The sequence below is a fragment of the Taudactylus pleione genome, unplaced genomic scaffold (assembly GCF_031769625.1).
Source record: "Taudactylus pleione unplaced genomic scaffold, aTauple2 ptg000126l, whole genome shotgun sequence".
Lineage (NCBI taxonomy): Eukaryota > Metazoa > Chordata > Amphibia > Anura > Myobatrachidae > Taudactylus > Taudactylus pleione.
Window position 1 is genome coordinate 2,888,374 of NW_028284528.1, and position 27,648 is coordinate 2,916,021.

The following is a 27,648-nucleotide window of genomic DNA, read 5'->3' on the forward strand; positions in this document are numbered from 1 at the left end:
CCGTTAAAGGGTGCTGTAACCCCCGAAAGTACACTCCAGTCCAAACCAAAAAAAAATTATTTTCTGTGTTTGTGAATTGTGTGCGCAGTAGCCGCACGTGCATCAACAAAGTAGTGCCAAGCGTGCGCCTGTGTCATAAGTAAAGGGCCGGCTGGCTTGACCGTTAAAGGGTGCTGTAACCCCTGAAAGTACACTCCAGTCCAAACCAAAAAAAAATTATTTTCTGTGTTTGTGAATTGTGTGCGCAGTAGCCGCACGTGCATCAACAAAGTAGTGCCAAGCGTGCGCCTGTGTCATAAGTAAAGGGCCGGCTGGCTTGACCGTTAAGGGTGCTGTAACTCCCGAAAGTACACTCCAGTCCAAACCAAAAAAAAAATTATTTTCTGTGTTTGTGAATTGTGTGCGCAGTAGCCGCACGTGCATCAACAAAGTAGTGCCAAGCGTGCGCCTGTGTCATAAGTAAAGGGCCGGCTGGCTTGACCGTTAAGGGTGCTGTAACCCCCGAAAGTACACTCCAGTCCAAACCAAAAAAAAAATTATTTTCTGTGTTTGTGAATTGTGTGCGCAGTAGCCGCACGTGCATCAACAAAGTAGTGCCAAGCGTGCGCCTGTGTCATAAGTAAAGGGCCGGCTGGCTTGACCGTTAAGGGTGCTGTAACCCCCGAAAGTACACTCCAGTCCAAACCTAAAAAAAAATTATTTTCTGTGTTTGTGAATTGTGTGCGCAGTAGCCGCACGTGCATCAACAAAGTAGTGCCAAGCGTGCGCCTGTGTCATAAGTAAAGGGCCGGCTGGCTTGACCGTTAAAGGGTGCTGTAACCCCCGAAAGTACACTCCAGTCCAAACCAAAAAAAAATTATTTTCTGTGTTTGTGAATTGTGTGCGCAGTAGCCGCACGTGCATCAACAAAGTAGTGCCAAGCGTGCGCCTGTGTCATAAGTAAAGGGCCGGCTGGCTTGACCGTTAAAGGGTGCTGTAACCCCCAAAGTACACTCCAGTCCAAACCAAAAAAAAATTATTTTCTGTGTTTGTGAATTGTGTGCGCAGTAGCCGCACGTGCATCAACAAAGTAGTGCCAAGAGTGCGCCTGTGTCATAAGTAAAGGGCCGGCTGGCTTGACCGTTAAAGGGTGCTGTAACCCACAAAGTACACTCCAGTCCGAACCAAAAAAAAATTTATTTTCTGTGTTTAGCCGCACGTATATATCAAATCGATATAACATAAATGGAGGACCAAACTTTCTCCGATAAAAATAAAATAGAGAAAGATCAAGAACCACTTCCTCCTAGTGCTGAAGCTGCTGCCACTAGTCATGACATAGACGATAACATGCCATCAACGTCGTCTGCCAAGGCCGATGCCCAATGTCATAGTAGAGGGCACATACAATCCCAAATGGCAAAGTTCAGGAAAATGACCTTGAAAAAGACATTTAAATCAGCTGAAGAGAAACGTAAACTTGCCAATATGCCATTTACGACACGGAGTGGCAAGGAACGGCTAAGGTCGATCCCTAGTATGTTCATGACTAGTGGTTCAGCTTCACATGACGATGGAAGCACTCCTCCCACTAAAAAAATCAAAAGAGTTAAGCTGGCAAAAGCACAGCGAAGAACTGTGCTTTCTAAGAAGATATCACAAATCCCCAAAGAGAGTCCAAGTGTGGTGGTGGTTGCGATGCCTGACCTTCCCAGCACTGGACGGGAAGAGGTGGCTCTTTCCACCATTTGCACGCCCCCTGCAAGTGCTGAAAGGAGCACCCACAGTCCACTTGCTGATATGCAAATTGAAGATGTCACTGTTGAAGTACAACAGGATGAGGATACTGGTGTAGCTGGCGCTGAGGAGGAAGTTGGCGAGGAGGATTCTGATGGTGATGTGGTTTGTTTAAATCAGGCTCCGGGGGAGACAGTTGTTGTCCGTGGGATGAAAAAGCCCATCACGGTCATGCCTGGGCAGAAGACCAAACATTCCACCTCTTTGGTCTGGCAATATTTCTATCCAAATCCGGACAACAACTGTCTTGCCATATGTACCATATGTAAAGGTGAAATAAGTAGGGGTAGGGACGTCAACCACCTAGGAACATCCTCCCTTATACGGCACCTGCAGCGCGTTCATAAAAAGTTACTGTCAAGTTCAGAAACTTTGGCTCAGACCGTAAGCAGTCCAGGGACACCTAAATCCCGTTGTCCTGTTGTATCCAAGCGCCTGCAAACCACACCGTCAACTCCCTCCTCGTCAATTTCCTCCTTAGTCAGGATCGGAAGTAGTCCTGCAGGCCATATCACTGGCATGACTGACTCTCCTATCCGGGATTCCTCCGGAGGATCCTGCATTGCTACGCCTACTGCTGCCGCTGCTGCTGTTGCTGCTGCTGCTGGGAGTCGTTCATCATCCCAGAGAGGAAGTAGGAACACCACTACTTTTACTAAACAATTGACCCTCCAACAGTCCTTAGCGAGGAGGATGAAGTACGACAGCAGTCATCCTGAAGCAAAACGTATAACTGAGGCCTTGACTGCTATGTTGGTGTTAGACGTGCGTCCGGTATCCGCCATTAGTGCAGTGGGATTTAGACAATTGATGGAGGTAGTGTGTCCCCGGTTCCAAATCCCGTCTAGATTCCACTTCACTAGGCAGGCGATACCGAGACTGTACAGAAACGTCAGAAAAAGTGTCCTCAGTGTCCTGAAAAATGCCGTTGTACACAATGTCCACTTAACCACGGACATGTGGACAAGTGGAACAGGGCAGACTAAGGACTATATGACTGTGACAGCCCACTGGGTAGATGTATCACCTTACGCAGCAACAGCAGCAGCGTCACCAGTAGCAGCATCTCAGAAACGCCAGCTCGTTACAAGGCAGGCTACGCTGTGTATCACCGGTTTCAGTAAGAGGCACACCGCCGACAACCTCTTAGAGAAACTGAGGGAAATCATCGCCCAGTGGCTTACCCCACTTAGACTCTCCTGGGGATTTGTGATATCTGACAACGCCACCAATATTGTGCGGGCATTACATCTGGGCAAATTCCAGCACGTCCCATGTTTTGCTCACACAATAAACTTGGTGGTGCAGAATTTTCTGAAAAGCGACAGGGGCGTGCAGGAGACGCTTTGGGTGGCCCGAAAAATTTCTGGCCACTTTCGCCATTCAGCGACTGCGTGCCGAAGACTGGAGCGCCAGCAAACACTCTTGAACCTGCCCCGCCATCACCTGAAGCAAGAGGTTGTGACGCGGTGGAACTCAACCCTCTATATGCTTCAGAGGATGGAGGAGCAGCAAAAGGCCATACAAGCCTATACATCCACCTATGACATAGGCAAAGGAGGGGGTATGCACCTGACTCAAGCGCAGTGGAGAATGATTTCCGTGTTGTGCAAGGTTCTTCAGCCCTTCGAACTTGCCACACGTGAAGTCAGTTCAGACACTGCCAGCTTGAGTCAGGTCATTCCCCTCATCAGGCTTTTGCAGAAGCAGCTGGAGAAAGTGAAGGAGGAGCTAAGACGGAGCGATTCCGCTCGGCATGTGGGACTTGTGGATGAAGCCCTTCATTCGCTTTGCCAGGATTCCAGGGTGGTCAATCTGTTGAAATCAGACCACTACATTTTGGCCACCGTGCTCGATCCTAGGTTTAAAGCCTATGTGGTGTCTCTCTTTCCGGCCGACACAAGCCTGCAGAGGTGCAAAGACCTGCTGGTGAACACACTGTCAGCTGAAGCGGAACGTGACACGTCAACGGCTCCTTCTTCATTTTCTCCCGCAACTGGGGCTGCCAGGAAAAAACTTAGGTATCCTAAGCAACCCGCTGGCGGTGATGCAGGGCAGGCAGGACCAAGTTTGGACATCTGGTCCGGACTGAAGGACCTGGCAACAATTTCTGACATGTCTACTGTCACTGCATATGATACTGTCACCATTGACAGAATGGTGGAGGATTACATCGGTGACAGCATCCAAGTAGGCATGTCAGACAGTCCATACCTGTACTGGCAGGAAAAAGAGGCAATTTGGAGGCCCCTGTACAAACTGGCTCTATTTTACCTGAGTTGCCCCCCCTCCAGTGTGTACTCCGAAAGAGTGTTTAGTGCAGCCGGGAACCTTGTCAGCGAAAGGCGTAGGAGGTTGCTTCCACAGAATGTGGAGAAGATGATGTTCATCAAAATGAATTATCAGCTCTTCCAGGGAGACCAGCCTCCAGAAGGTACAGAGGGACCTGTGGTGGTGGATTCAAGTGGGGACGAGTTAATACTTTGTGAGGATGAGGATGTACACACTGAAGAGGGTGAGGAATCGGTGGATGAGGAGGATGAGGATGACATCTTGCCTCCGTAGAGCCAGTTTGTGCAGGGACACATTAATTGCCAGCTTGTTTTGTGGGGGCCCAAACGAACCAATCATTTCAGCCACAGTTGTGTGGCAGACCCTGGCGCTGAAATGATTGATTTGTTAAAGTGTGCATGTCCTGTTTATACAACATAAGGGTGGGTGGGAGGGCCCAAGGACAATTCCATCTTGCACCTCTTTTTTTCTTTGCATTATGTACAGTTTGGGGCCTAGTTTTTCTAACTGCCATCCTGCCTGCCACTGCAGTGTCACTCCTAGATGGGTCACGTGTTTGTGCCGCCCACTCGTGTCGCTTAGCATAGTCATCCAGCTACCTCGGTGCAACCTTTTGGACATAAAAACACTATTGTGAGGTGTGAGGTGTTCAGAATAGACTGGAAATGAGTGGAAATTAAGGTTATTGAGGTTAATAATAGCATAGGAGCAGAAAAACCTACAAATTCTGTGATTTTAGCTGTTTTTATGCTTTTTTTCAAAAAAATACAGATCCAAAACACAAAACCCAGAACCCAAAACACGGAAGGGTGGTTTTGGCAAAACCAATCCAGATCCAAAACACGAAGAAAGATCCAGATCCAAAACCAAAACACAAAACACGAAAAGTGGCCGATGCACACCCCTAAATTAAATACATAAAAACTTAACTTTAAGGTTAGACTACATTTTGAATATGCAGACACAAATTTGCACCGTCTCCTAATTATTACAATATGTAGCCGTGACCTTATCACCATTACTCATCCATTATATTATTATATTTTTTTAGACGTGTGTTGTTAGATGCAGCTCTACTGCCACCTACAGTCTAAAGTTATACATTCTTTTCTTTTAGAAGAAGAAACAGTGACATAAAAATTGTAAAAACCAGCCCTGTAATAGTAACGCCAGGGCTATCCCCAGGTTCCCTGACTCCTGCTCGCTTCTGACAGGCAGAGCAGAGCCGGGAGCCGGTACCTCATCATCAGCTTTGTGGTCTATATAGACCACAAGCTGATCAATGGAGAAAAAAAAAAAAAAAAAAGGAAACACCTGCTTCCAGGGATCTGTATGATCGGTGAGCTCTCTCCTCCAGTCAGCTGGTTTCTGGGCTCCTGCGCTGCACCGTGACCCTGGACCCAGCGATGGGCAGCAGAAGGGGAATCTCAGGCGTCCGCTGCTGGCGTCCTCACTCACGGCTCTCTCCTTCAGCGGCATCAGTGTACAGGCAGAAGCGGCTCCAATAGGGATGCATGCGCTGCTCTGTGTATAATTTAAAGGGACAGTTGCGCCAGTCAGGGATCACGTTTGGCGCAAGATCTGTGCCTTCTCCCTATATATAGGAGACTCTGAGCACTGGACAATGCCTGAGTATAGGCTCCCACCTTGCTCCAGCATTCCTTAATCCAGTGATTCTTACTGCTCGTTCCTGACCTTGGCTTGTCCGTGATCTGTTTCTGTCTCCTCCCTGGTACTGCGCTTGATATTCCGGTTCCAACCTTGGCTTTGTTCCTGACCCTGAACTGGTCTGATTCCTGGTACCGTCTTGTCTGTTTGGTTCTGACTCAGCTTGTCGACTATGTTTGTATGCCTCATTGTACACCACTGTTATCAGGGGCGTATATCTACCCCAGGATGGCACTCACCAGGGGCCACAGCCAAAGGGGGGCGCCATTCAGCGGTGCCACCCATGGCCAGGGGGTAGAAACAGGGCAGGACTGCCAAGACTAGTGTCCCGGGTCTGCCCCTGGATCCTACCCTGTATAGATGTCCAGGGCGGATAGCCGCTGGCGCTTGCCGGCGGCTGCTTGGTACAATGGATTAAGACATGGTAAGTATCTGTGGGCCACAGGGGGCGGTAGGCCAGGGGCTGGAGCTGAAGAGACAAAAGGGGGGTTAGATCTGGGGAGACAGAAGTGGGTGCTGGCTGGGGGACATAAGAGGAAATGAAATATATAGGAGCTGACTGGTGAGAGAGAAGGGGAGCTGACTGTTGAAACAGAAGGGCGTGTTGGCTGATGAAACATGAGGAAGGGTGCTGGCTATTGAAACAGAAAGGGGGCTTATTATATCCATCATCATTTTTTTATTAAATTAATCACTATTTTAAGTTTTATGTTCTTAACATTATAAGTACAGAGTATAGTTATTCAGAAGATATGGGGGCTGGGGGCGCCAGCCTATTACTTGGCCAGGGGCGCTCGGACCCCTAGATACACCCCTGACTGTAATACAGTGTACACCAGCACCTGTACTAGGGAACCAAGTCTGAGGGCCGGGACCTGTGTGTCAGACACAGCAAAGTCCAAACCTCCTTGCGGGGGTCCCTGGCGAATACCGCCGGCACATTAGACACTGCTCCTCTCTGGGTCTTGCCAATCCGGAAGTACGGGTTAGCATCCACTATCTATCCGTGAGTTGCGACAGAATACTCTGGCCAAAGACATGGATGCTGCTGGCAGTGGCGTAACTAGGGCAGGGCGAGCAGGTTGCGTGCCCTGGGCGCCGTGGAACCGGTGGCACGGGGGGGTGCCGGCGGCCACGGTCCGGCCCGCCCTAGTTAGCCACCAGTGTAGCGCCGACCGCAGTGAGTGCGGTCAGCGCTACACATTTACACAGGACCGGCGCTAGGCTTCCAGCGCCGGTCCTGTGCTGCACACCTGAGCCCGCTCCCTCCCCCTGAGCGCTTTCCCAATAGCGCCAGGAGGCGGGCTCAGGCTGTGCATAACACACGCATCGCTGCCAGCGCTGGCGGCGATGCGTGTGTTAAACAGCAGCCAATGAGAGTCAGATAGACTCTCATTGACTGCTGCAGCACCCACTGCAAGAGCCGGGCTTCCGTCCGGATCCTGCAGTGGGTAATGGGATAGACGTCATGACATCATGACGTCTCTCCCATTATGCTGAGCACGCCAGCCCGGGAGGACTGGCGGGCGGAGGCGGGAGCGGTGTTGCGGTCCGGAGCAGCAGCGTGGATTCAGGTAAGTATGTTTTTATATATATATTTTTTTAAAACCTGTCAGCACTACTGGGGGCACAACGGGGAAGGGGGGTGGCTACTACTGGGGGGACCTCTACTGGGGTGGGGGCACAACGGGGGGGGTGGCTACTACTGGGGGCACCATTATTGGGAGGACCTCTACTCGGGGGGCTATTACAGGGGGCACTTAATCGGGAGGGGGAACCTCAACTGGGGACCACTACTTGGGGGGGGGGAACTACTACTGGGGGCATTATAAAAGGGGCCTACTACTAGGGGCACTGCACTGGGGGGACTAAAACTGGGGGCAATAACAGGAAGGACCACTACAGGGACCACTGGATAGGGGGGTCACTACTGGGGGCCTGCATCAGGGGGACCACTACTGGTGGCACTGCATGGGAGGGGGGGGACTACTGCAGGGGGCACTATATAAGGGGCTTACTGCTAGGGGCACTGTGGGGACCACTACAGGGGGCACTAGATAGGGGGGGATCACTACTGGGTGCCTGCATAAGGGGACCACTACTGGGAAAACTGCATGGAGGGGGACTACTGCTGGGGGCACTATAAAGGGCACTGCATAGTTGGGGGGACTACTACTGGGGGCACTATATAAAGGGCACTGCATAAGGGGATACCACTACTGGGTGCACTGCATTGTGGGGACTGCTACTGGGGGCACTGCATAAGGGGGAACACTACATAGGGCACTGCATTTGGGGGGACCACTACTGGGGGCACTGAGTAAGGGGAACTGTGGGCTGTATAAGGGGGAGCACTACTGGGGATACTGTACAAGGGGCACTACTATGGGCCTGCATAAGAGAGACCACAACTGCATACTGGGGGTACTGTATAAGGGGTACTACTGGGGTTAAGGTGCATATGGATAGGAATGTTCAGCATGAAAATAAAGGGGTGTGTCATATTGACACGCCCCATTTTTAAGTGACCATGCCCATTTTTTCCGTGCACGCCTTCGGCACGCGCAAATATCGGGATGTTGGGGGACTCCCTTTTCAAATTTGCCCTGGGCTCCAAATACCCTAGTTACGCCACTGGCTGCTGGTAATTCCTCATCATGGGAATTGCTGGCAAATCTCCTTTCAAGAGTTGAGAAGGAAGAACGTGCTCAGGCCCAGATCATGCAGTGCCTACAGACACTGATGCAGCAAGTCGGTATTAATCGGTCACCTCCGGTACAGTTAGCATCATCTCCTGTGGTGTCAGCTTCAGCTACCAGAGCTTCCATGCCACTACGGATAACGAATCCTTTGAAATTTGACAGGGACCCCAAAGGCTGTCGGTGATTCCTGAATCAGTGTTCTGTCCAGTTCGAGGTCCAAGCTGCAAATTTATCTTCCGAGAGAACTAAGATGGCTTACGTCATCTCCCTGCTGTCCGGACAGGCCCTAGCTTGGGCTTCCCCATTATGGGAGGGAAATTATCCACTCGATAACGACAGTGAGGAATTTTTGGAGGCCTTCAGGAAGGTTTTTGACGTACCCGCTCGAGTGTCTTCTGCAGCATCAAGTATCCTGCAACTAAAGACACATATCCACTACACGAATCACTCCATGAGCGACATTGAGCACACATACTGAACGATATCATTCACGATATCGTTCTGTGCCGGCACCCTCCCCGTCCTCGAACCTGCACAACCTGATGATATCGTCAGGTTGGACAGCAGGTTTGGGTGATGAGCGACATCGTCAACGACCAGTGGGAGCGTGCATCGCTGGTCATTGACAGAATATTTACTGGACGATATAATGAACGATTGAACGATAAAGATATCATTATCGTGCAATCGTTCATTATATCATCTAGTGGATACGCGGCTTTACAGGAGGCAACCAGCGCGTGGGACAATATGCTGTGCGGTTCAGAACCTTTGCCTCAAAACTGGGATGAAACAAAGAAGCCCTGGCTGCCGCATTTATGCAAGAACTTTCCGAGTAAATTAAGGATGTCCTGGTGACAGAGAACTGCCAACATCTTTAGATGACCTAATATCCTTGTGCATCGTGGTTGATCTTCGCCATAGGGGGAGAGCACGATAGAAGGAACAGTCTCGTCACTTCAGTTTCAAACTCACTCCTCGATTCACGCCACCAACTGATCCTCCCGAAGAGCCTATGCAGATTTTGGATTCAGGATTTCTAAAGGTTCTGTTCAGTTCCTGGTGGATTAGAAGGGGTAGAGAGGAGCGCTGCTGGGTCAAAGCTTCAGATATTCATGCACCTCAGCTCATCCAGAAGTTCCACCTGATATTTCCTAACACACCTTTTGTGGGGTATTCGGTGCCCACCCGTAGAGGAGGGGGTAATGTCGCAGTGCGCCGGACACCAGCAATCACTTACCAGGTCCGGCAGCGCTGGGGTCCCTGGCAGTGGCGGGCAGTGGGCGGGGAATCCTCGGTGTCTACTACTGGGTGTCCTCACTCCCAGCTCCTTCCTTCAGTGTACAGGCAGCCGTGGCTCCCATAGGGATGCACGCGCCGCTCTGGGTAAAATTTAAAGGGACAGACGCGCCAGTCAGGGGTCAGGTTTTGGCGTGATTTCTGTGGCTCCTCCCTATATATAGGAGACTCTGAGCACTGGACAATGCCAGACTATAGGCTCCCAACCTTACTCCAGCATTCCTATATCTAGTAATTCCTACTGCTCGTTCCTGACCTTTGGCTTGTCCATGACCTGACTCTGTCTCCTCCCTGATACTGCGCTCGGTATTCCGGTTCCGACATTGGCTTCATACAGGTATTTTATGGTGGGGGCGGGACTACGATGACGCAATTCAGCGCCAGTCACATCATCCCTCCCACCCTGGAACACGGCTGGGGGGGGTTGTGCGAGCGGCTGGAGGTGGAAACGGGTGGATAGAGGAGGGTACAGGAGACTTGCCCACTTTTCCGAGCAGCCTGGAGAAACATCCGATTTTCGGGAGCCTCCCGGCTGTTCCGGGAGAGTAGGCACGTATGACCATAGGAAAATGTTACCTAAATTTAATGGTTAATACAATTACTCAGAAGATGTATCTGTGACACTTTATGTCAAATATATAATTAATCTATCTGAGGAAATTTAGTTAAGTGACATATACTGATGAAGGTTTTCAAAAAGTATAAAATGCCCATATAACTTTCAATATTTCACTGTGTGCATATAATAGCACAACTAGGGGTGATGCAAGGTGTCCCGGCACCCTAGGCAAAACCATAGCCTACTGAACCGCGCTCACCCTCCCCCACCGCCACCATGACCCACTTTCCAGACCCTCAGGTGAAAGTGAGTAGGCGGCGTCTTAGAAGTGCCACAGCCATCACCTGCATGTAGAGACATCCTCAATATTGTGATAGGCAGATTATTTGGCACCCACCAGGTCCTAGCGCCCTAGGCAGCTGCCTAAAGCTGCCTAATGGTAGAGCCGGCCCGGAGCACAACAGCAGATGCCATGGGAATGGCAAAAGGTTATCCAATACAAATCATTGTCCAAGCCTGTGGCTGCCTAACATTTACCAAAGTTATGCTCATGGCTGCCAAAAGATCCGCTGGGCCCCTTCACTGAGGCAGCAAGGCCTTGTCCTATCTGGTGCCCTTTTGAAGTTTTGAAGAAGCTGCATGGCAGTGGTGCATGCCAAATGGGTGTGGTGTGGTTGTGCCAACTTGGTGGCTTGCTTATGCCTCCTTTCAGACCTGGGCCACCCCAGAAAGTACCATTTACCCTCTCTGCACCCCCATGTATGCCAAACCAGCCTACAATATAGCACATGGAGATATTATGAGTTATTTGGTGCAGGATATTCACATGTCTTGGGCTCAAAGTGACACAATAAACACATAAGGGTCTATTTACTAAGCAGTGTTAGGAGGCAGAGTGAAAAGTGATAAGAAAGTGGTAAGGTGCCAGCCAATCAGCTCCCAACTGTCATTTTTCAAACACAGCCTGTGAGATGACAGTTGGGAGCTGATTGGCTGGCACCTTATCACTTTCTTATCACTTTTCCCTCTTTCTCCTAACACTGCTTAGTAAATAGACCCCTGAATGTTAAAGAGGCTTTTAAAAATAATAAAAGCATAACAATCTGATGTTACTTACACATTGCACAGTAATGACCCACAAGCTCGTACCCCTCACAGCACCGTTTGACAACAGTGGTCTCAGGTACATGCATCGTCCGGTATTCGGTTTGGTAAAAGGTTCTGGTGCACAACTTCCACGGGATCCATCCCATGCACAGCGCCTTCTCTTCACGTGGCTTCTGGACGGCAACCAGCACTGAGACATTTACCGTCACTGATTGGTTGCAGACGTGGTAACTTGCAGCTGAAATCATACTGTCTACACAAAAAGAAGAAGATAAAAGTTGGTTTTCTTGTTTGTTTAAACCTGGAGTCCTGCATACAAAACACTACAATAGGTTAGTATCCTGCAGAAACTGCAAGAATTACAGACCAGATGGTAACTATAATAGAGCCCCGCGTGGTCTCCCAGCCTTTTTATCCAAGTGCCTGGTGGTCGCAGAGCAGGGTGGGACCTGCAAATATTACCGCCAAGTCTGCAATTCTTGTTGCTCATGCTGTAATTCCAGGAATGGTGATAACACTTTGCTCTTGAGGTTCTAGAGATTGGGTTTGAACTGTGGAGATACCTTCACAAAGCATCAGGAATTGGCATGATAGAGGTGTATTATTATTTATAATGGGACATATCATGGTGGGATATAGTAATAGAATGGTGTGGGTGGTATTCCCACAACCATTAGTGAGTGTATGGGTTAAAATAGGCTTACCATACTATCCCTTTAAACCGGGACACTCATGAATCACACAGGTTCTGTGGATGATTAAAACCAGGTGAAATCCAGGCTTGGAGTCAGCCAGCTACAGAACCTGTGTAATTCATGAGTGTCCTGGTTTAAAGGGATAGTATGGTAAGCCTAGGCTAAAATACCAAGTGCCCACAAATTCCATGCCTCTCCTAGTCCACCCTAATCCAAGCGTGAAGCAAGGGCACCTCCCTTCCCCATCCTTGCTAGTTCTCCCCATGCCTAATATATACTGTAGTTGGTAGAAAAGTTTAGTAACGGGTAGCATATCCTCTAGCAGTAGCGACGTTCACAATATGTCACCTGTACCTATGGATCAGACCCACATAGGCCTAGAAGTACTCTGAGAACTTTCTTTGTACAAAACTCCTTTAACTTATTGCAATTTGGGGCCTATGTTTCTTGACCAGAAGTTGGAATGCAGCCCCAAACCATGACGTCCCCCCCACCACCATGCTTCATGTTAGGAAGACATTCTTTTATTGCAATGCAGTGTCTCATTCGGATGCAGAATAGGCTCCTTTGTTCAAGCATCCATACCGTAGGAAGAATGGGGGATAAACTTCACTGTGACCTGAATTGGTAAAACTTCATAACATAAAATACATTGGAGGATTTACAGGGAGTTGGTGTTGCAGAGAACACTTGCACAACAGATAGTCATATCTTCAAACAGCGCCACCTACTGCCTCTCCAATATAGGTTTCCAAGACTGCTAAGCCTGCAGCTGTCGCAATACTCCAATACATTTTCTCCTAGCTTAATATGTTATGCAAAAATTGCTAATTTACTCTCATTTTTCCATACTCTTCCAGTTGTCTTATGGCTCCTCCAGATGGCAAATTGGCACATGTTACAGTGATTTTTCTACATGTTAGTCACCTATGGCCTCAATGAGTTGAGTGTATTAGTAATGATGACCTTAGCACTGGAATTAATGGAAGAGTTTCAGACCATTTCCCTGAGGCTCTTTGTGTCCTCCTATACCAGTGGTAGCCAACCCTGGTCCTCAAGAGCTACCAACGGCGCATGTTTTGCAGTTCTCCACACAGAATCACAAGTGATATAATTAGCTCCACCTGTGGATCTTTTCAAATGTGTTAGTTAGTAATGAATCCACCTGTGCACATGCTAGGTGGTCTGGAAAACATGAACTGTTGGTAGCTCACGAGGACCGAGGTTGGCTACCCCTGTCCTATACCATTGTATTTATAGCTTTTGGGGTAATTTATATTGTACAACCCTTCTGGAGAATAAGAATGGTGTGGTCATTAATGGAGACCAAAGGGGTATATTTACTAAGCTGCAGGTTTATAGAAGTGGAGATGTTGCCCATAGCGACCAATCAGATTCTAGCTATTATCTTTTAGAAGGTGCTACATAAATGTTAAGTAGAATCTGATTGGTTGCTGTGGGCAACATCTCCACTTCTAAAAACCCGCACCTTAGTAAATAAATATACCACAAAGTCTCTGCCAATGGACTTCCAACTAACAACCTCACAAGCAATGATAGTAATATACTGTAAGCAAAAAAAAGCAATATGTATTTTGCCAATGAAAGCCCAATCTGACCCCACAAAATTACATTTGTCTGGGGCACCAATCAGTTAAAGCAATATTCTCGGTTAAACCAACAACAAAACTATGAAAACTCTCGTCACAAAGTATAAAATTCCCCAGCTATTTATTTACAAAAAAATATGTGTTTTTATTTATTTCTTGGTAGAGGGGTGGGTGGGACGATGGGCCAATTGACCCTCATCTTTCTTCTGGTATTTCCTGCACCTATAAATTAATTTGACAAGACAGATTCAGTAATCCTTCCAATGGAGAGAAAAGGTGCCCACAGTCTACTCAGAGCAGGAATAAGACCAAATGGGGCCCTTGACAGGTTGGGCCCTACGTCAGATCTCCAGATGACATGACTATACAGCAACATTGCACACAATCTAGTGCAAAGACCTCCTGCACCCGGACCCTTTGCATAGGCTCAAAAACCTATATTGCAGACACCGCTCAATTTGCACTTGGTCCCTCATGTTGGTCAGATAACCCTGTCCGATTACTGCTCCCCTCCCCCTCATAGTGTATATACCCATTCTATATCGCCCATCCCCCAATACAACACTTGCACTGGGAAGAGCTTAAACAATGGCCACTCCCACTACAGATTCTTTTAAGCCGGACCACACAATGAAACACTAAATCCCACAGCAGATCACGTATAATTATATGCAGGAAGATCAAAGTTCTCTGAAATTCCCCACGGACCTTCCGTATGATGGGCATGATTTGAGACGTACGTTATGCCGATATTTTCGCATACGAGCGAATATCGGCTGTCTGCACATACGTCTGAGTCTCACTGGTCATGCGTCAAAGTTCATTATCATAGTCGCTCGCAGCCAGTATTTATTCGCAGTGTGATTGACAGTCAGGGAGCGTTTGGGGGAAAAATGGGGCGTGGCCATTATAAATGCAGGGCCGTTTCTAGTGAGGAGAGGGCCCGTGTGCAGTCTCCGTCACGGCCCCCTCCTCTCCGTTCGGCAGCCGGCAGCACTCTGAGCTGTGTGCGGCCAGCGCCGGAGTTATAGACTGTGGGCACTAGAGTGTGCCCAGAGTCTATAGCGCATGCACAGGTCACTGGGAAAATGGCCGCCGCTAGCACTTTCCCTGTACTGTGCATGCGCAAACATTAGGAAAATGGCCGCTGCGGACATTTTTCAGACATTTTTACAGCACCGGACCCCCACGCCGACGTGGGACTCCGGAGAGGTAAGTATAATTTGGGTGCAGGGTATGCGATGCGGGGCCCCCCTGCACCCATTATAGATACGCCCCTGGTCTGCAATCCTTTACACGGTAAACATTGCTCTGCCATCTCGCCACATGACTATAGAGTTACTCAAGACCTCTTATATCAAATGATCTGCGCCTGGTGCTGCATCTTTGTATGCAAATGCTTGGATTTGCAGAGATGCCGTTGGGCGTCTCAGTGCACAGAACAGCGCCTGTGACATTTGCATATATTTGCACGGTAGCTGCATAGAGGATTGCAGATGGGGTGGCATTAGCGCACATCTCTGAATCAGGTCTGGTCCGGCATGAATTATGCTGAAAAATGCGGTCAAATCTCTGAAAATGTTGTTGGTCGGCTTGAACGCGATTATCGCATGCACCAAGCTCCAGAAAGCTTTGCCTACCAGAGCTTGTTCCCGTTAGGCATTGCCATCTCTAGATGTTGTTGCCTAATAGAAGCCTTTGGGCTTCTTATCACAGTTTTCCACCGAGGCTCACATTTGCGCACGTTGACGGGCGTGCCTGCGCAGAAGGACTCCCCAGTCGTAAGTCCCCACAATGTAAAGGACAGCTCTTATATCGGGAGAGCTGTCCTTTACTTAAATCTTCAGGCAAACGGAATTACTAAACACTGGTAGGCGTGCGATCATTGGCGGGTGCACAGCATCCACAATGCAATCCTTGATGCATCCCACCCCCTGATGTGCATTAAGTTCTCCATGGAACTCCACTGCTTCCAGCTTTGCACTTAATAACAGAGGGATGTGATACTGTAGCACTGAATGACTTTGGAACCTTAGACACCGTGCAAATGGGATCTGTATGAAATACCGCCGGACCTCGCAAGCCCGGCACCAGTGAAGATCCTGACTGCACTAAAGGTAAGTACTAACTAACCTAACCCCTCCCCACTAACCCTCCTTTAGGGGTGACTAACTCTAACCTCCCTCCCTAGTGCCTAACCCCCCTCTAAGTGCCTAAACCTAACCCCCCCTTCCCCGCTGCCTAAACCTAATCCCCCGGGAGGGTGCCTAACCCTATCCCCCCCTTCCCCTAACCCTCCCGGGGGGGTGCCTAACCCAAAGTCCCCCCCAGGAGCCCCTAACCCACCCCCCTCGTGGCTGTCCGTGCCCGGCTTACCTTCGATTGGTATGCCGGGCGTTGGGCTCCCGGCATAGGTAAAATTACAGGCGTCAGGATCTCGACGCCTGTCATTAGACCCCTGCCGGGATTAGACACTCGGGGAGCCAGCGATCGGCATTTCGGCCGTTGGCTTCCTGACTGCATCCCGTGTAAATATGATGTGAAGGTATCAGGTGGGGGTACTGGGTTCTGTGCTACCGGGACCAATGGACCCCTGCAGGTTAGGGGGCTCCCAGAATCTAGCATCACAGTGGTGAACGTGTAATTGTGCCTCCTAAGGCCGACCAAGCCCTAGTTGTCGGTTATTATTATATTAAACCAGCTTTCTTATACTTCAGGGAGATCATTTTTACAATGAGACAAATTTCCCTTTTGATTATGTGGGGACAAAAGTGCCCTTTAACCCCTCTTGTTCTCCAGTAGGAACATCCTTAACAATATGGTCCATCGTGACACCTGAAGACCGGTGGTGAAATCTGTTGCACGTCCAGGGCTGATCCAGAGGTAAGATTCCTACCTTTCCTCAGAGGTCACAGATAAAGTACATCGCCACCTTTTCTCTCTGCTCCCTCTCATGCTGTTAGAGTGACGTTTTCCGTCTATACTGTCCTGACACTACACACACTGTTCCAGTCTTTAATAAAATCTTTATTCCATTATGCTGCCATTGCTGGAACCAATGCCAGGTCCTTGCACAGACCCTGTCAACGAAACAGCAACATCCCACTGTTGTCTCAATGTAAGAAATATAAACTCACCAAAGGTCTGTCCATTTCCCAGTCCCAAAGCCATGTAGAGGGTGACCGTGTAAAGGAGACTTTTCCTGGCCATTTCCCTTCATCTACGGAGCTGCCGCAATAAATATATGAAATAAATGAAATCTCAGACACCAGGTTGTACAGCCCTGCGGAATGGAAGGTTGTTTTTCTTGTCTCGCAGATTCGGAAGACTGGAGCGAGCAGAGCAAATCCCCCGGGCATCCCGAGATAGCTCATTAATTTCTTCTACTTAGCCCCACCTGCCTGGAACACCTGTGTCTCTCTACAAGGTGCCATCGTTATAAGCCGTGCATGGGAGAGTGTCATGGAATATATTCACTACAGCATCTAAAGCTGCATACACACACAACGATTTTGTTACCAATGATTTTCTGAATGATTTTCTGAACGTTTTTCTGAACGATTTTCTGTCAGATTATCTGTCAGACTTTTTAAAGTGTAAAGAACGATTGTTTTGAACTACAAATGATTTTTGCATATCCCCTAAATGAAAATCGTTCAGTTGACAAGTCTGACTGAACTACAAACGTGAACGCGCATGAACGATAATCGTTCAAAAAATCGTTGTGTGTGTATGCAGCTTTAGAAAGGGAGATACAAGTGGATACAACTGCAGCATGCTATGGCTACACTAGTGATTTGTAAATGAGTGATTAAAGCGCGTGCAACAAAGTGACATTTTATGTTCTCAGTCGCATGTGATTTTGGGACCTATTTATAATTTAATACCTGTTTTCGGGTAGATGTTCACAAATTATCCCCCAGAGGTTTTTATGGGGGTTTGCGAAGCCGTCAGATTTACCAAGCTCCGAAATGAGAAGCATTCCAGAGTTGGGCCCCCGTGCTGCTGCAGCCTATGTGCTACACTTCGCAAAAATGACTGGGAGAGGGTCCCGGAACCCTCCCTGGCAAGGTCACATATGCGCAATAGTCCTGATAGAGGAGTAAGGAGACCACGGGTGCGGTCATTTCACTCCGAGCACATCGCAGGGACGGGCTCCTTTCACAATCGGCCGGTATTATCGCACACTGAAATGTTATCTTGGGCACTAATATCACGCCCAGATCGGATTGCAGGATGTGATTATTGGTAAAGGGGCCCCTTACAGGGGCGTCTTAAGAGTGGAGGGGGCCCGTGTGCACTCCCTGTGCCGTGCTCCCTCCTCTCTCCCCAGAGGCTGACAGCCGGCTGACCAGAAACAGGAGCCTTAGTAGACTCTGGGCACTAGAGTGTGCCCGGAGTCTACTGCGCGTGCGCAGAACTCCGGAAAAATGGCCGCCGCCATTTTCCGGTGTTCTGAGCAGCGCTGACACCCGCCACGGGACCACGGATAAGTAGGTTTAAAAAAATCTGGGTGCATGGTGTGCGGTGCGGGGCGCCCCTGGACCCGGGGGCCCGGGTGCCCCGCACACACTGCATCCATTATAGATACGCCACTGGCCCCTTAATGTAACTGTGAGTAGATGCTGTTTCTCACATGAGACTGGATATAATGACATTTTATCACAAGATGCAGAGATTGTGTCAGACGGCAGCACTTGAGCCAGACCATGGCCCGTATTCAATTAGAAGCGAAAAGCCGAGATCCGCGAAAAGGTATCGCCGATTGTGACTTTTTGCCTGTCGGAGACTAATCTCCGTATTTAATTCCATCCGCTTTTCGCGTACGCGCAATGTAATAGGCGAAAAACATTCGCCTCTGAATAGCAGGAGAAAAGGACTGCAACATTTTTAATTTGGGGTGCAAAAATGGGGAAACCACTCAGAACCCTTGGGACAGCCCCCCCCCCCCCCCAAAGGATAACTGCGTTAAAAAATCCCTAAAAAAAAGTGAGGAACACCCCAAAAAAAGCTAATAAGAGGCAATTGTACCAACTTAAGTACCCTAAACAGTTTTATTAGGGCTAATCGGGCACTACTACATTGCTCCCCAATGTTTCTGTATCTATTTGGGGGGTTCAGGCTGATTTCCCTGATTCTGACACCACTTTTTGCCTGTTCTGACTTCGCGTGTCGCTGTTTTCGCATCTTATTTAATTGAATAGGGTGAATAGCGGGTACACGCACGATAAGTTTCTGCGGCTAAAATATGCGATGTAGGCGAAAAGTCTATCGAGGCTGCAAATCTAATTGAATACCGCCCCATGGCGCTGGATTCATTCACAATGGGCCAATTCTAAGTCAACGCACTGCTGATGTGGACACATTGGAGTGACCCTTTTCTACCACGCATGCGTCACAACTGTTAGCGCATAGAGTCGCAGTAATGATTCAAATGCACGGTATCTAAAACATACTACAAATTTATTAGAAATGTATTGGACAGTCATTGGGGGGGTTAATGCAATTAAGCACAGTGTCAGATGGTTGTTTTAGAATGCCTCCATTTTAGAATTCTGCCTCAACTCCATCATTGTAAAGAGATGACGCGCTCCGTCAGCGTCACACGTGACCGAATGGCCAAAAAGCTGCATGTGATGTTTACACCATCAAGTCATTTCGCTGTGACATGTGAACGGCATTCTGCCCTTAAGAGCGTCATGGCAACATCGTGTCTCCGTATACGCTGCCAGATAATCGTGCTTCCACGGTGGCAGTAATGTGAGACAGGGTATCTGAAATTCGTACACACTACATTTCCAGCCTGATTATTTCTCGCCGTTTCCGGAAAAATGGCGTGCAGCAGGCAGGTCACTTCAGCAGATGTGACTGGTTTTGCAATGGTAGTTTTCCGCGGGTGCTGCATACATACTCTGAGAATGTCAAAGCGAACAGTCGGATATCGCATTGTGACATCCGACCGCAGTGGGAATTGCGCGCAACTCTGGATCAAGCCCCCAGTGTCCATGAGAAGCTATGAGTATGATCAGAAGCACTTTATTAAATCTTCGGTCAGCCTGCGACATGTCCCCCTGCACGGCGAGTCGGCTACACAAGCCCTTTATATACAGAATTGCATGATGCTGCTTCCCATTATTTGGATCACACCTTCAGATACATACTGGATGGAGATACATTCCCAGCAGCAGCGCTGTTGTTAGCAACCGAGTTTCATGACTCCCGTGAGGTTCTAATTAAATACTCCTTTTCTTTATGGCCTTCCCATTGGATTTATAGATTTGCAGCATAATGACCTGAAGTTCAGCGATTGTAACATATCAATCAGTGCTGGGTTTATATTTAGACACATTGTATACGTGGCTATAATACAAGAGATCCCCTATAATAATTGCACCGCTGTCATGCCAGTAACTCTGATGATCTTTTAGCCTAATCTACTTACAATAAGAACTATTGTGACCAAAAAAAAAAAAATCAGAATGTTTGTTTGTCTGTCTGTTCTTTCTGGCATCACGCAAAAACTACGGGGTGAATTTGGATTGCGTTTTCAATATTGCATAGCTTAGGCACCTAGAAAGAAACTGAGGTATGTATTATCTCACTGTGACATCAGGGAGAGGAGCAATAAAGAAAAAAACAGACGCTCGACATGTATATAAAAATATTTGGGGGGCCAAATATACTTTTAGAGACTGTTTATGAACTATGGAGACAAAAATGGAATTTGCACAGGCTCCTCAAGTCCAAAATGACTGTATGTATATAAATATATATATATATATATATAGTATATATAGTACACCCCAAACGCAAACAATGTCTAAATTGCAGGAAAATCCTGTATTAAGCACTAATCAGGCATCTTATCTTGACTAATGAAATTGCAGTATACATGTCAATCCAGTAGATGGCGCACCAAGGCAAATACTACATATAATAGAGTTGCTGCTCATGTTACTTGCAACCTTTTAATGTTACTGTAGGTTAATTAGCAACAGATTTGGGATCTACAAGATAAGATTTGTTGAACATGGGCAGCTTTACATGGCTTACTCACGAGTTAGTAGCCCCAAACATCTTTTTGTGTTAATCCCTGAAGGAAAAACTGCAAATATGGTTTACAAACACATTTTGAGATTAATGTCTACAATATAAAATATAAATCACAATATTAGATGCCACTACTGTCTTTGTAAAATTAGTTCAGCTGAGCAATAGCAGACATCCACGCGAGCAAAGCTGCGGGGCAAACGCTAGTTATAGTTAAAACTTATCATATCTTTAGCTCCGCACATTTTAGAATGAATTTCATACAGTACCATCACCTTATCCAAATTTTACAGGGCAACATATGACTCGTCGTACAGAAATAAAACAAGCGCTCCCTGGTGTACGAGCAGCGCGACGTAATCTTTAAAGGTCATTGTGCCAGCCTTAAACAACTGTTTGTTGAAAGAGACTATAACGAAAAACTGTTGGAAAAAATGTCTGGATAAAATCAGAAACTAAAAAAAAAAGAGTGGATCAATATAATATAACAAATAGAAAAAAGGTACCTGACATCATTTTTATTACGAAATATAATATAGCTACACAAAGGGACTCGAAGTAATTCTAAGGAAACATTGGGATATGCTTAAATTAGACCCTGTTTTAGAAAAATAAATTCCCAAGAAATCTGTTTTAATCTACAGAAAAGCTAAAGGTGCCTACACACTAGCCGACTCGCAAAAGATGCAATGTCGTCAACGATTTCTCTTGAACTCCCCCGGCAACTCCCCGGCACTCCCAGACAAACGATATCTTGCATAAACTGTCCAATCGGACAAATGATCTTACCAACGACCTGCTGTAGGCAAGATCTGAAGATACGACCTACGACCCGCGGGTACGCACATCGGCATCGTTATCGTGAATGGACACTTATGATTTGTCATTCCAATGTGTCGAAATCGAGCAAATCTGGCAAAATATCGTCAAGTGTATACGCACCATTAGACACTTAAAAATGACAACTTCAAACTATATTCCACTGACAAATAAAAATGATAACATTGATAACAAAGGCTTTTATTATTGCAACAGTTGCAAAGGCATTCACAGAATGTATCAACCGTCAGTTTTAAATCAAATGCGACAGAAAAAGAATATAAGATAATAAGTCATTTGAACTGTAATACAGCAGGTATAATTTAGCTTGCAATGTGTAGGCCTTACAGAAAGAAAACTGAAAACAAGGATTAATGAACTTAGGGCCTGATTCAGAGCCGCTCGTAAGCGGCCGCTCATTCGCTCCGAGCGATGTTTGCCCAACTGCGCATGCATACGGATTGTTATACGCATGCGCGTACCAGTCAGTGCGGTCGAAATTCATGTGCTCGCAAAATAGCGAATGCCTGATAATTTGAGTGACAGAATGAGGCGTATGTGGGTGGTAACAGGGGAAGGTGCTTGTAAACGGGGAGTGGAGATCCGATCGTAGGCGTGCTTAAAGGTCAAAACGGGCGTTTTATGGGTGTGCATAATTAATACAGCAGCGTCATTGACCACGTCACTGGGTTATTTTATAGCCAGAACTGCTCGCAAAATTGTGGTAGCAAAAACCAACCACAAGAATAGCGAGCAGCTCATACCCTGGTCGATGTACTCGATTAATCTAATAAATAGCGGACATGACGTAGGATGCGAGCGGCCAGGGGGCGTAGTTTCCCAAAAAACGACCGCAAGTTTTGTTCGCTCGTTCAGACATGGAGGCGTGAACAGACCGCAAAGAGCGAACGGTTCATTTGAATAGCCACCCCCTTTTCCTGAACGACCGTCCGCAAATAGCGTCCGGCTCTGAATCAGGCCCTTAGTTATAATATAAGAAGAAATGTAAAAACACATAGGTGGGGATTCAATTAGGTGCGAGTTTGCAAAAGGCATTAAACTCGCACACTTCCCCTTAAATTTGCACACTTCACCTTCATGCTCACACCCGTGACATGCACAATTCAATCAGAAATGACTCGCAGTGAGAGTGTGCGAATTTTGTTCAAACAGCGAACAGGAAAAATAGCATAAAAAAACAGGGAGACCTTCCTGGATCCTAAAAAAGTGACAACTTTGTTAACAGAATCATATAGAAGACTGTAATTGGGCATAAGAAAAGTACTCTTACGCTTTTAAATGGTGTCAAATGGCTGATTTGCGCATTTTAAAAAAAAAGTTAATGTAAAAAGCTGTAGAATTTCATTTAATTACAAAGGAATTAAACGTAAAATGCAAAAAAAAGTTGAAAAATGCTTTGGGGAGTATTTATAGGTGACTTTACAAAATGTAAAAAATTATAAAAGGCAATATTTTTTCTTTGAAACAAATACTTTCATTAAATTTGGGGTGCATTATTTAGCTAAAAAGCCTATTTTGGGGTAACTTGAGGCCTTTCTTTTTGCCCCAAAAATTACATGTAATTATTGGCCCAATTAAGCCAACTGAAAACTTCCAAATGCATAATTAGTCATTAGAGGGGATGTCCAAAGGGTTCTGAAACAAGACCCAACATTTTTAATTTAAAATACAGATTTTTCCTACCTGTTCACCTCCTCAGGGGGTGCGAACAAAAACAGGCAAATTTACTCTGAAAAAGAGATGCAAGATTGGAATTGTATTGCAAATATAGGCCCTCATTCAGAGCCGCTCGTTAGCGGCAGTACGCTCGTTCCGAGCGATATTCGCACATCTGCGCATGCGTACGGTTTTTAGTACGCATGCGCGAACCAGTCAGTGCGGCCGAAAATCGTTTGTACGCTATATAGCGAGTGCCTGCTATTTTGAGTGACAGAATGAGGCGTATGTGGGTGGTAACAGGGGAAGGTGCTTGAAAACGGGGGAGTGGAATTCGAACGCAGGCGTGCTTAAAGGTCAAAACGGGCGTTTTAAGGGTGTGCATAATTAATCCAGCAGCGTCATTGACCAGGTCACTTGGTTTTTTTAAACTCAGAACTGCTCGCAAAATAGCGGTTGAAAAAACCAACCACAAGAATAGCGAGCAGTTCATACGCTGTACGATGTACTCGATTAATCTAATAAATAGGGGACATGACGTATGGTGCGAGCGGCCAGGGGGCGTTTTTATCAAATAAACGAGCGTATGTTTTGCTCGCTCGTTCAGACTTAGAGGTGTGAACAGACTGCAATGAGTGAACGGATCATTTGAATAGCCACCCCTTGTTTTTGAACGAACGACCACAAATAGCGAACGGCTCTGAATGAGGGCCATAATTCGCAATACAAATTTTCTGCAAATTCACCTCACAGGACCAAACTTGCACCTAATTGAATTCCCTCCATCGTGTATCGGACCAGTTTTCTGCATATCATGATAAGAATCATGTGGGTTTAAAGTTTCTGGCTGTAAAACAAGTTCAACAGGATTGGAGTGGGGGCAATGCAATTATATTGAAGAAATCTCCAGAATGGAAATAATGGATTTATAAATTAAAAACCCTTCATCCAGGAGGTCTTAATTTAGATTATAAATTGGGACTGCTTCTGCAGAAAGAATGAACCCACATGTCTTGAGAAATTCTTCAAGAAGTTTTGTATTGTATTCTTAATTGCATTTTTAACTGTTTTTAATTACAATTGAAAGTACACATTTTTAATTATTTTTAATGACATAATAAAGTTTTTTATTATTGCAAATTTTTTTAATTAGTATGGAAAATGTTCCTGAACCCTAGCTCTGAACCAATTGGGAACCACCCTAGGCAATAAGTAGAGTAAATGGAGAGAGAGGATGGGCTTCCTTGAAAAAGACATTGAGCCTGATACCAGTGGCGTAACTAGGGTATTTGGAGCCCAGGGCAAATTTGAATATGGGGTCAACCCCACCCCCCCATGGGCGTGGCCACTGAAAAATGGGGCGTGTCAACATGACACACACCCCTTTCTTGTCACTGGGAACATTTCTTTCCATTTGCACCTTAATGCAGTGCCCCTTATACAGTCCCCCCCTATGCAGTGCCCCTACTAGTGGTCCCCCTTATGCAGGCCCCGATTACTTCCCCTTATACAGGCCCCCAGTAGGGTCCCCCTATGCAGTGCCCCTTACACAGAGCCCCCTGTAGTGGTCCCCCTTATGCAGCCCTCCATTAGTTCCCCTTATACAGTACCCCCAGTAGTGATCCCTCATATGCAGGCCCCCAGTAGTGATCCCCCATATACAGTGCCCCTTATACAGTGCCCTCAGTAGTTGTCCCCCTTATGCAGTGCCCTCTGTAGTGGTTCTCCCTTTTCAGTGCCCCCTGTGCAGTGCCCCCAGTAGTGAGCCCCTTATATACTGCCCCAGTAGTAGTCCCTCCTATACAGTGCCCTTTATATAGTTCCCCCAGTAGGAGTCCCCCTTGATGCAGTGCCCCCTGTAGTAGTCCCCAGTAGTGGTCCCCCACAATGCAGTGCCCACAGTAGTATCCCCCCCAATGGTAGTCCCCAGTAGCGGTCCCCCACGATGCAGTGCCCACAGTAGTATCCCCCCAGTAGTGGTCCCCCCCTGAAGCAGTGCCCTCAGTGGTATCCCCCCCAGTAGTATCCCCCCAGTAGTAGTCCCCCCCCGAGGCAGTGCCCCAGTAGTATCCCCCCCAGTAGTTGTCCCCAGTAGTGCTCCCCCCCGAAAGCAGTGCCCCTAGTAATATCCCCCACCCAGTAGTAGTCCCCAGTACTGGTCCCCCCCACCTGAAGCAGTGCCCACAGTAGCATCCCCCCCAGTAGTGCCCCCAGTAGTAGTCCCCTTTGTAATAGAGCGCGCCCCCCCCCCCGAAATACACACTAAAATGAAACAAAAGAAAAATACTTACCTGTATCCATGATCCTGCTCCCGCCGCTGTCCGCATGTCCATCCTCCCGGGTTGGGCCGCTCTGCATTATGGGAGAGACGTCATGACATCATGATGTTTCTCCCATTACCACTGCAGGAGCTGGACGGAAGCCCGGCTCTTGCAGTGGGTGCGCAGCAGTCAATGAGAGTCTATCTGACTCTCACTGGCTGCTGATTCACACACACATCGCTGCCTCTCGGCGGTGATGTGTGTGCAGCAGCAGCAGCCAATGAGAGTCTGTCTGACTCTCATTGGCTGCTGATTAATACACACATCACCGCCAGTGCTGGCGGTGATGTGTGTGTTATGCACAGCCTGAGCCCGCCTGCCACCCTCCTCCTGGCGCTATTGGGCAAGCGCTCAGGGGGAGGGAAGGGGCTCAGCTGTGCAGCACAGGACCGGTGCTGGAAGCCTAGCGCCGGTACTGTGTAAATGTGTAGCGCTGACCGCACTCACTGCGGTCGGCGCTACACTGGCTAACTAGGGCGGGCCGGTACCGTGGTCGGCGGCACCCCCCCGCGCCGCCGGTCCCACGGCGCCCCAGGCACGTACCCCGCTCGCCCTGCCTTAGTTACGCCACTGCCTCATACAGCATAGGGAATAGAGAGATATATCTCACTCAACTGAGCATCTTGGTGAGACCATGCTGCACTGCAGGTGGGGCAAATTTAAAATGTGCAGAGAGATTTAGATTTGGGAGGAGTGTTTCCAAACTGATATCTAAATTGTAGAGTAATAATAAAGCTGTGCAGTATTTGTGGGCTACATTCAAAAGCAGCCAGTATTTACCCCACATGCAATTTTTTTTTATGTATTTACACCCCTTGCATTGCAATATGGTTTGTCCAGGTTCACAGTTAAGTGCTATCTCTCTCTCTATTCCCAAAGCTGAACCAGGCCCATTATTTTTAAAGCAGCATTTTAAAGACAAAACCAAGCTGGTTTTGCCTTTAAAATGATTACCACTTTAAAAATACTGAAAGAGTCGCCGGAGTTCTCACAGTGGCTTTAGCTTGCAGTCCATTACATAAACCCATATATGTTGAAACACATTGGAGCCATGCTAAATACCTAACCACCGGACATTTCTGGCATTCACTGATTCAGTGACGTCAGGTGGTCGATGCCCTGTGCCCTCGCTGAAGTACTTCCCTGCATCAGCTACAGGAGGTTGCACATAGCGCCTGGTTTGGTGTTCCTCATAGTTTAAAGCTTCTCAGCACAGGGAGACAGTCCCATACATCTAATGGAGCATACACACGGTCAGATTTGTCAGATGAACGATTGAACGATTAAACGATTTGAACGATTTTACCAAAGTTTTGAACGATTTGAACGATTGAACGATTTTTGACTGCATTAAAGTGAATGGAATCGTCCAAGTCTGACTGCAAACACATCAGATGTCAGAAATCGTTATCTGACCATCGGGAACGCGCATCGTTGATCGTCCATCGTTCAGGCATGTCAGATATGAACGATTTTCCTTCAGATATGAACGACTGAACGATTTTTAAATCGTTATCGTTCATATCTGAAGGAAAAATCTGACCGTGTGTATGCACCATAAGGCTGCAGCACCCTGAAGACTGAATGGAGAGGGACGAGGGAGAGTGGAGGAGCACATTGGATATGTTAAGGTGCCTACACACGGAACGATGTGTTCAACGAAGCGATATCGTGAGCAATTTACCTTGAACTCTCCCCGGCAGCTCCCCGAAACTACAGAACACAATGTGCAGAGAAAGCTGCACGATGTGACACAAGATCTATCGTGCACAATCTAATGATTTGTATATCATTAGATCGTGCACGATAGCAGACCAGACGCATGCACGGATCAGGAAGATCCATCTGTGCACCTGTGTAAAAAAATGAATAAAAGTGTCAAACTAAAAAAATAAAACGTTGTGCCCCCTACCCCAAAGCACAACCAGCCTCGGGCTTTGGAAACCCAGTACTAGTTGTGCTAAATACAGGGGATAAATGACGTAGGGAACCCCTGTATTTCGTGCTACCAGCACTGGGCTCTGAGCCGGTCCTGGTTATGGATATAAAGGGGACAAAAAGCGTAAGGGTCCC

The 27,648-nt window shown here is 47.4% G+C and overlaps 1 protein-coding gene across 2 annotated transcripts in view; it reads right to left on the bottom strand.

The window, feature by feature from the left end:
* UMODL1 (uromodulin like 1) overlaps window positions 1–16,985 on the bottom strand; it is a 94,751-nt gene extending 77,766 nt beyond the window's left edge. For both annotated transcript variants that reach the window (XM_088472564.1, XM_088472565.1), the window contains exons 1-2: window positions 16,846–16,985; window positions 11,414–11,656 (exon numbers count right to left, since the gene is read on the bottom strand). In XM_088472564.1, coding sequence (XP_088328690.1) covers window positions 11,414–11,656; window positions 16,846–16,918 — 316 coding nt within the window. In that variant the 5' untranslated portion in view covers window positions 16,919–16,985. The remainder of the gene's footprint in view (window positions 1–11,413; window positions 11,657–16,845) is intronic.
* Between the last annotated feature and the right edge of the window lie 10,663 nt (window positions 16,986–27,648).